Source organism: Ornithodoros turicata, chromosome 2 (genome assembly GCF_037126465.1).
Source record: "Ornithodoros turicata isolate Travis chromosome 2, ASM3712646v1, whole genome shotgun sequence".
NCBI classification, from domain to species: Eukaryota; Metazoa; Arthropoda; class Arachnida; order Ixodida; family Argasidae; genus Ornithodoros; species Ornithodoros turicata.
Window position 1 is genome coordinate 148,370,885 of NC_088202.1, and position 10,068 is coordinate 148,380,952.

The 10,068-nt window shown below is 46.2% G+C and overlaps 1 protein-coding gene across 1 annotated transcript in view; it reads left to right on the plus strand.

Annotated features, from left to right (window-relative positions):
- LOC135386350 (cell adhesion molecule Dscam1-like) overlaps window positions 1-5,984 on the plus strand; it is a 357,610-nt gene extending 351,626 nt beyond the window's left edge. The window contains exon 38 of the mRNA XM_064616211.1: window positions 4,214-5,984. Coding sequence (XP_064472281.1) covers window positions 4,214-4,263 — 50 coding nt within the window. The 3' untranslated portion in view covers window positions 4,264-5,984. The remainder of the gene's footprint in view (window positions 1-4,213) is intronic.
- The last annotated feature ends 4,084 nt before the right edge of the window (window positions 5,985-10,068 follow it).

Here is a 10,068-nt window from a genome sequence, read left to right on the forward strand (position 1 = left end):
CATCCTCCGGTCTCGGCGGATCAGCTAACGCAGCCGCCATTCCAGATGATTCGAAGCTTGCACGTTCGAAAGCGGCTGAGGATGGCAGCCATTTTGTGGCACAGCTCGAATTATTTAGGATAATGTAGCCTTAATTGAAAGAGGTACCTTGCTCTTCTATTGAAATTTGACAAAATAGAAAACGCACGACTCTTTCTAGTTCATTTGAGTAATGAACTTTCGGATACCCAAATGGACGAAACATATTCTAATTTATGTCAGACTAATATTAGAAGAGTGCCATCTAGGAGCGAGGTCAATGGGGGCCATATAAAACTTTCGCCTAATGTATCCAAGTGTACGACTGACAATAGGGAATTTTAGGAAATCGTAAGCGCCCTCCAATAGACCTTTTGAGAAAAGCCAGCGCCACCTGTGGCGCACGAGGTATCATGGGAAGTTTGAGCGCCACTTTCATTTCATTGCATTTCATTTCATTTTATTGGAAACATTTGTAGGAACCTGTACATCAGAGGGTGGCCAAAAAGCAGCAAAAAAGCTGCGGCACGACCCTTTGTCGCTCATCACTGATAGTTATCACAGAAATCTAACCAAAAAGAAAACATATAAAGGAACAAATACACGAAATGCAGGCACTGCACATAGGAGACAACAATTCAGCATAATCAGCTACACAATGCACCACGTATGTCTAGTGTCCTTAGGAAGGAGAATGACACATCATTAACGTGCAAATTCAGTGCGGAAAACCTGTTTAGCATATGTGGAAGGCTATAGGTTAGCGACTGGCGTCCGTAATCAGTCCTCAAATTAGGAATCTTCCATCTTGCAGTGTGGCGCGTACGCTCGGTGAAAGAATGAAGTGAAAAAAGCGAAAGGAGAAAGGTATTAGTATTATTTAGTTTCCTGTTCTTATTCCCAGCTTTTATTTGTTTCGCCAGTGCTGCTCTCAGAGCTTTTTTTTTTTAATCTGTAAAGGATAAAAAAAACCTCGTATATATACGGTGTGTGTACAGATAAAGTACACCCACGTTTGCGCGCAATCCGTTGCCTGCTCACCTGACGAACATCGCACTATACGACACATTTCGAATGCTGTATATATACTGATGTCAACATGGCCGTCTCCGGAGACTTGTTCCATGTGCGACTTCATTTCAGTGTCTGCACCGGTGCCGACCCTATAGGGGTAGCCGCCGTGCCGTATAGACCTCTACCTGTGTGTAAACAAATGACGTCATAGTGTTCGACAGCGCCACCAATTTGGTAGAGTTGAACTACGTTCAAACCTAGTGGCGAACAAGGTCGCGCCCGAAAGCCACGGTCTTGAGGGGATCACGATGGTCTCTGAAAGGGATGCGGAAATTTTCTTTCAATAGACCTCTATCCGAGAAAACGTCATCGTGACGTTGGTAGACATACCGAAACCGAAACAGGTCGGAAGGGGAGAGCTGGGGTTCCGCGAATGACCACTTCTTCGCTGCCTCCTATTGAAAGAAAAAATAGGACCGAAGGTCGCGTCTCTTTCAGGGACTCTGAGTTGTTTCGCGACGCAAACCCCCAATAGACGATTTCAGAAATTGCACGGATGGCCCACCAGAGAGCGCCGTGTTGCGAAAGCCCCGCTGCACCTTGGGATTTAGTTTTCAGGAGTCAGAGAAGAAGGAGATGAGCGCAAACGGTTTCGGTTTTCTCTCTCCTTGACCTCCCGCACCTTCAAGCGACACGCAGACGAGCACGAATGCAAACCATTTCCCACAATGCATTGCGCGATGCGCGTGACTTGGGCGACGGAGGGCCCCCGTGCGGAGCACAAGGGCAATATCTGAAATCGCCTATTATAATTTATAAAAATCTTTCAGGGACCATCGTAATCCCCTCGAGATCGTGACTTTCGGGCGCGCTCTTGTTCGCCCCATAGCTTCGAGCGCAGTTCAACTCTACCAAATTGGTGGCGCTGTCGAACGCTATGACGTCACTTGTTTACAAACAGGGGAGATATGTCTATAGGAGGCAGCGAACAAATGCCCATTCGTGGAACCCAGCTCTCCCCATTCCGATCTGTTTCGGTCTGTTCACCAACGTCATGATGACGTTTCTCGGGTAGAGGTTTATTCCAAAGACCACAAGCAGCCACGGCAGTGAAAGCCACTGGGACACATTCTGTGACGTCGGTGATCACTTATATATTCTAGATGGTGCCACTGTAGTCGGCGTGAAAAATTGACGTTCTCCTCCTTGAACCGCCTCCTCGCTTTATTTTCCGCCCTTTCAACTCTGTTTCGCCCCCTTCTTCTTGTAGTCGTTGCCGAGTGACTGGCGACCCAGTTTTTTTTTTTTTTTACGGGGGGTGAAAATGAACGACGATTCTTTTTCGGTTCAAGTTTCTCGAAAAAGGTTTCCAGTATGTGTACGTATATTACTTCTTTGAAAGGGGAATTCAAAGCACCTTTGCTCTCCAAAATGGCCAGGGCGCTGTCTGGCCCTGACAGCTACTCCGTCTGGGCGGGAGCGTCGGCAGAAAAGCTATTCGGGCCTTATCGGCGATTTCAAGGAGTGGGAGGGATGGTTCAGAAGATGTGCCACCATCGAGGAGTAGATTCCTCGTGAATAATATACGCTTTTTGATCCTATTTAAGTGGTTGATCTGGCTGGCTCTGCGAATAGCTCTGCGAGTTTAGCTCTGCGAAAATGGCGACTACGCCAGAGGGATAATGCTGCGGTTACTCCTCGCTGCCAAAGGTAGTTTACTCCCTCTCAAACTTAAGATGGAGTAGCGCTGCGGTTTCTCCTCTGCGAAGCTAGATTCTCCTACACACTCTTAAAAAAAGGGTGTACTTTAACTCCTTTCCTTGCCACATATATCACTCCATTTTGGACAGTACCATTACTCTCAAAAAAGGAGTACTTTGGGTACTTTGTAAGATCTTAGGGGACATGGCAAAACGAAGCAGTGCAACACCAAGACGAAAGCACAAGAAGAGGCGTGCACATATTACGAGTGCTATCCTGTGTGCACTCTTCTCTCCTGTCTTCGTCTTGTTGTCGCGCTATTTCGTTGAAGCTATCCTTCTAGAAGCTAGCTTTCCTGAAGCTATCGTGTAACGACGCTTGTGTCTAAGGGTAGATGTATTATTGCTCCGCCCGTTGGCTATTCCTTCATTCGTGGGCTTGAACAGAAAGAGATGAACACGCGGGCATAAGGGGTCGTACCGCAAAATCCACCAATGTACCTTCAGTACCTTTCAAGTTTAAGTACACATTGCGGTCGTTCGAACTCGGCTGGGGATGCTGGCGAGTTGCTAGCAGAGTTTGTCAGGGGCTTCGTCATCTGTGAGGGCACACTTTATGGAGAACCCTCGTGTGTGAAAATTAATCCACAAAAAAGGACCACTATATGGCGTCGCTAACGATCATAATACTCTTGCGTCCTACAAAGAAAATAATATAATGAAAGAGAAAAAGGGGGCACTAGCCATGCTCATGGAACTGGGAGGTTCCAATGCTACCACCAGCTTTACTCTATCAGCTCTTCCGTGTGTAATTTTCCAGGCGTATGTATACCCTCGAAATCTTCCTAAAACACATACTAATCTCTCCCCCTACTCCTCTATTTCTCCACGTCTGTGTCTTGCTCATACCCACAGTTGCTTGGCGGCACTTATACCCCTGTCACACGGGCATTTCGATCCTTCTCGAATCCGATCTGCATCGAACTTCCCGAGCACGCTCGAGTTTTGACGCTGCTACACGGCCACTTTCAATGCGCATTGAATGGTTGACCTGTGCAAATGAATAAACGGAACTCATTAATTTCGCGTTCCCTATATAACAGCGATATTAGTGGTAATTTATCGTATACCGATGTAAGCATCATTTGTAGCTTCGCGCGCATGTCCGTCTTAAGTTATGACAGTTCACCGGGGTCGAGGATTCAAATGGCGGCCGTCGAGCCGTCTCGAAATTCTCAATCCTGTTATGGGAACTGTCTTGAGTCAAGCAGGATCACAGTTCGATCCTGCTTGGAAGCGGCCGTGTAGCACCGTCCGATCTGCATTGGGTTCAAGCAGGTTCGGTCGAGCAGGATCGAAAATGCCCGTGTGACAGGGGTATACACGCAGCCGAAGAAGAAAAAGCTTTATCATCTCCCATGTACTAACCCTTTCTCTCTCCCGTTTTCCTTTCCCTCTCCCGTTTCCCTTTTTACATCCAGGTGCATTCGGTAGGCGGCGCAAAACCGGATCTGACATCATCGACTGTTGACCTTCAACGCCACTTCCGGCATACCCATCATCCCCCCACCACAGAGTACGACGCTGCATGGGAGACATTTTGAGCTGCGAAAGAAAATAGCCAGTGAAGCGACATCGGAAAGCACTTTTATCGCTTCGTGCTGGGAAATGTCGTCATTAGGCAAAGAGACAACGGGAGATCGGAAAGTAATGTTGCAGAGTGGTATGGTGAACGGATACTTGGATTACTTGCAAACCATTGTTTGCTTGTTTGGACTTCGGATATCACTGTATGCATGCGGGATATGTCGTTTTTTTTTTTTTAAGTCTCTACATCATATTTATTTTCTTCACTCGTCCAGTCACTTTTATTTATTTATAGGTAAATAAATAATAATTATCCTCATCATTTACGTATCTAACTTGACATGCTACTGGCCTATTCCGTATAGACCGAAGCCGTACCTATAGGTCAGAGAATAGAGGGTTTATACAGCAAAGAAGCGAAACAGTCAAATGAAAAGCAACGATAATGCGCAGATAATAGTGATAATAATGATAACAGTAATACAAGAAAGAGGGAAGCAAGCACATGTGAATACGTGTCAGGGTATCTCATACTATATCCAGATTGATAACTGTGATAACTGCGCCGATGACTGCATGAAGAGAGTTTCATTCTTATATCGCACGCGAGAAGAAGAAAAAAAAAATTCCATGGAGACAGCGAGCTGGTGTAATGGGCCTCTCTGTGTCATCTTCGGTTTTGTCCTCATCCTCGAGCGATATATATGTTATCTACAAGAACATTTAAAACATTCTCACACTGCATGTAAAAACCGCACGTATTTTGCTCGTTTATATCATTATCATTTCGTTCATTGGAACCGTGGTACCTATATGTACTGCTGCCACGCGTTGTGACTCAGAGCCTCAGAACTCTACTGAAGGCCACACCCACTCCATCGTTGAGTAGCAACCTGATAGACTGTGCAACCTTCCCAAAACATCGCATCCGTCGTTTGAAGACGAAGCGGACAAACTTCAACCAATGGCAAGCCTGGTGACGTCATAAGGGGTGATCAGACCCATATGCTGTTCCCGCCAACCTGAGCGGTTGTTTTTCTTCGGAACTGATTTATTCAAGTCGGGTGCGCGTGTTTGTGAGTGTGGATTTATTACCTTATGGACCCCGTTGAATAATCCTCCGATATCCTTCCAGTATATATGGTAACTCATTATTCCTACCAGTATTAATAATAATAAACTGCCGGTTACAATTAATGTTATCATACAGGGTGATTCAGAAAGCACGAAAACGCTTCGTACATACGAGAGAAAATGGGAAGACGTGGGAGTACCGAGAGAAAATTCTCAATTGAAGCGTGCTTGGCGAAAAAAATGGCGATTTCAAGATCGCGGTATCTGTTATCGTGATTTCGAGAGGTCATATTTAATGTTTCTTTTACGAGATCAGTCGTGAGAGATCGTTTGTTCTCAGCAGAAAAAAAACAACAACACCGAATTAAACGCGTTCTTTGGTGAACATGAACACTTTTATTTCCCTGTGACATATGTGCCTGAAATTTTGGTTACCTGTTTTGGTTGCTTCTAAAAGAAGAAATTTTTGGCCAAGTGTTTCGGCTTCACCCTGTTATTAATTACAAGTGAGAGCTGAGTTTGTTCTACACGGTGCGGTGAATGTTAGGGACGGTAGAAGATGCTTTGGAAAGAATAAAGTTTGTTCACTTTGTCAAAGTGTCCATTCATTAAATTTATTATTGTTAGTGCCTTTGTGAAGACTACTGACATCACGATGTTGTTCACTGCTATCAATGCCACCACAGTGACAATCCTAACGGATTTTGTAAGATCCCGCTGTTCTTGAGGCAGAGGTAACATCCTAAAACATTGTCGTCCCCCCCTTTAAAATACACTATACCGATGCGAATATGCGTAGTATATTTATAGGACTAACACGGTAAATAGTGGTAAATTCCATGACGTTCCGAGCGCCCCGAAACAGCGGTAACAACAAATTCCGAAACACACGGCACAGACCCTTTAAAATGACTATTCAATTCAATTCAATTTATTTGTTTACCATATTACATGGTGGGACAGCAAAGCTAACAGTTAGGGAGTAACTTGACAAGGCTCTGCCGCCCTATAGCAGTGCGTACTGAGTGATAAATATTTTATAATGCTCAGTTATGGAGGTAGCAGAAAGTCGGGAAAACGCAGCTCAGGCCACCCTTTAAATGAACTGTACCAGTGCATTTATCACTGATGCCGCGAAGTTGTAAATAATGCGGGTTTTAAAATCATCAGTTTTTCCCATAGAAGAAGCAATATAAAATCCCGCAAATAGAGCATAGACTCTCTTTAAAATGCGCTATACCAAATATTGTTTTCCTCGTACCACATAGAAGGCCTCATCGGTTAGTGCACTCATAATCTGCATCATGCACGACGAGGCGCGTCACCCATGGGCGTACTCATAATACGTCTCTATGCACGCAAAGCCTCGACATTAAGTGCACTTATAATTGGCTCTACGCATGGCAGGCCCCCACTCGTGAGAGCGTTCAGAAGGCTCAGGCGCGGCAAGGCCTCATCCGTGAGCGCAGTCACAATAGGCCTCATGCGCGGCAAGGCCTCATTCGTGAGTGCATTCGTAACCTTAGGCCTTATCCTTATCCTTAGCCTTAGCCTTTACTGAACTCACACTTACCTTCACGTGCCGCAAGGCTTCATCCGTGAGTGCACTTATAATAGGACACATGCGCGACAAGCCCTCATCCGTGAGTGCATTCTCGACAGGCTCACGCGCACAAAGATCTCATCCGTGAGTGCACTCATAACAGGTGTCATGTGCGGCAATGCCTTATCCTTCTCTCCACTCACACTTACCTTCATGCGCCGCAACGCTTCATCCGTGAGTGCACTCATAGGTTTCATGCTCGGCGATGCCTCATCCGTAAGTGCACTTATAATAGTCCCCATGCGTAACAAGCCCTCATCCGTGAGTGCACTCCGAAGGCTCACGCGCGGCAAGGGCTCATTACGCGCAATCACAATCATGGTGTCGAACCGAAACGTTTTTCGTTCCGGTTTTCGCTCCGGTCCTACACTCTAAATCTTTTCACACATTTAAAGGTGTAATAGCGTGCATGGCGCACGCCTTTTTAGGTGTAATTTTGGTAACATCATAATGGAGCACGGTTTCGCACAAATTTTCTTTACTCGAGTGTTGTCTGTCCTCCAAAAATTCAGTCTTGCAACATCTCAACATTGTTCAACAGTATTGTAGACACTTGCGCGTGCTCGATTATCGATAGCGATGCATATAGGCATTAGCTCGTACCTACGACATCCAAGACATAATGAAAGCAAGATCTGCACTGACACTTGATCTTTAGTAATGCTTTCCGAATTTTGTAGAATATCATCCTGGAGATGCAATGTTACGCAACCAGATTGAATGTGCATAGCGCACACCTTTAAAGGCGTGAAAAAGTTTACAGTGTATCATAAACGATCCGGTACCGGTTCTGCTCCGGAGCAAAAAAATAACGGTTCATACCGGTTTTAACCGGTTCCGCTTCTGGTTCGCATATTCATTCCCAGAAAAAAAAATGTTGCAAAATGTAAACCCCTTTATTTCGCATACATGGTATTTAATATCGATAGGCTGCAGTGAAATTGGTAGCTCCTGGTTCCTGTAGGTGACTGTCTGTTCAAATAGGCGTTCTCCTTTCTTGAAGCGCATGATACAGACGGACTTATTTGTCGTGACGTCATACGTAAAGTACTTTCTTGCTGGATTGGTGCGATCGCGTCCCATCCGATTGTCTGTTGCTGCTGGCCAGCCGCCTAGTCAGGGACGTTTCCCTTTTGCGGCTGGTCCACATTTCTAGTCGAAATGGAAATAAAATGAAATGAAAAAAATGCTTACTTGCCAGCAAGCATCACCGCACGTGTACAACGCAAATCGAGGAATACCTTCACTCACAAATACAGTCGACAGCTCAGTTTTCTTTTCTTCGTGTCCTGTCCACAAAAGAGGCGCCAGTTCGCACGCGCTTGCCCTCGCAGTCACGTAAATGTACAGGGTCTTACCCTATAAAAGTCTACCCCCCACCGGCATGCCGTGCTCGGTAATTACTTAATGCAGGGGGCACATTGTGTGGTCTACATATAAAACTCATAAGGACATTCAATCATGGTAAATTTCGAAGTGATTAAGCAACGCAGCGCGAAGTTATAAACGCAAAACGTGCAATTCCCGTAGTCAAAACAATCAAGATGGCGGTGTTGCGAAGAGGAGTTGACATGCTGCTCCCCAGATGGAGACGTGTCGCATATCCTGCCATTCGGGTGGAACTGCGGTTTTCAATTCGCTTTCGCGTAACTGTCCTACGTATTTTGCTTCTCAAGTGAGCAACGTGAGGAACGAAATTGCCAACGTAGTTAGCAGACGACAACCAAAAAGGGATGTCGTCTGCTTATGCAGAAAGGCAGTGAAATAACATTACGCGGCGACGCCTCTGCATGCCAAAGCGACACGACGCCGTCTGGGGAGCTGCGTCACAACTGCGCTTCACAACTCCGCCATCTTGGCTGTTTTGACTATGGGAGTCGCACATTTTGCGCTATAACTTTGTGTTGCGGTGCTCAATCACTTCGATATTTACCATGATGGAATGTCCTCATGAGTTTTATACGTAGGCAACACAATTTGCCCCCTGCATTGAGTAATTGGCGAGCACGGCATGCCGGCCCGGGTAGACTTTTTTAGGGTAAGACCCTGTACTATTCAACTTCGCTGATCTCAAACAAGGGACACGTTGCGCGACATTATCGATAGAGAAGCCGTTACGCAGCCCCCTTGGGTCGCTGTTTAGTTGAGGAAAGTTTGGGCGGATGAAATTAAAACGAACACTACGGCACATTCGTAGAGAGTCACAACCGGTCACATATACCTCTAAGTCTATTTGCGCGAACGATAAAATGCTACAAAAGGAGCCTAAGGGTCACAGTATGCCGACATACATTCCACCGTAACCGTAACCCTCGTAAAGTATCCGTGACATGACTCACACGACCTCAGTTTCATTCGCCTATTCGTAGTCCAAACCGACGAAGTTTTTTCTTGAACCGAAAACCGTTAAATAAATTTTTCGGTTTCCCTCCTGAGCGAAAAAAAACGTATACGGTTTCGATTCCGTTCCGCGGCGACAAGCCCTCATCCGTGAGTGCACTCGCAACAGGCTCACGCACGGCAAGGCCTTATCCTTTACTGCACTCAGAATTGCCTTCATGTGCCACCCGCTTTCGTGAGTGCGCTCATAACAGGCCTCATGTGCAGCGTGTCTTGCTCAGCGCAATCATAATAGCCCTCATGTGCGGCAATGCCTTATTCTTCACTGCCCTCACAATTACCTTCATGTGCCGCAAGGCTTCTTCCGTGAGTGCACTCATAATACGTTTCATACTCGGCAAAGCCTCGCCCGTAAGTGCACTTATAATAGGCCGCATGCGCGACAAGCCCTCATCCGTGAGCGCACTCGCAACAGGCTCACGCGCGGCAAGGCCTTATCCTTTACTGCACTCAGAATTACCTTCAGGTGCCGCTGTCTTTCTGAATGCACTCATAACAGGCCTCATGCGCGGCGAGTCTTGCCCAGTGCACTAAAGGACACACACACACGGATGAGGAAACACACGAAAAGACGGCTCAACGATTAGTCAGACAACTCATTGCATAACGGCACAACAACCCAACTCTGCCAACACTACCACCAGACAACCGACCACCTCGGCGAGCAACGTG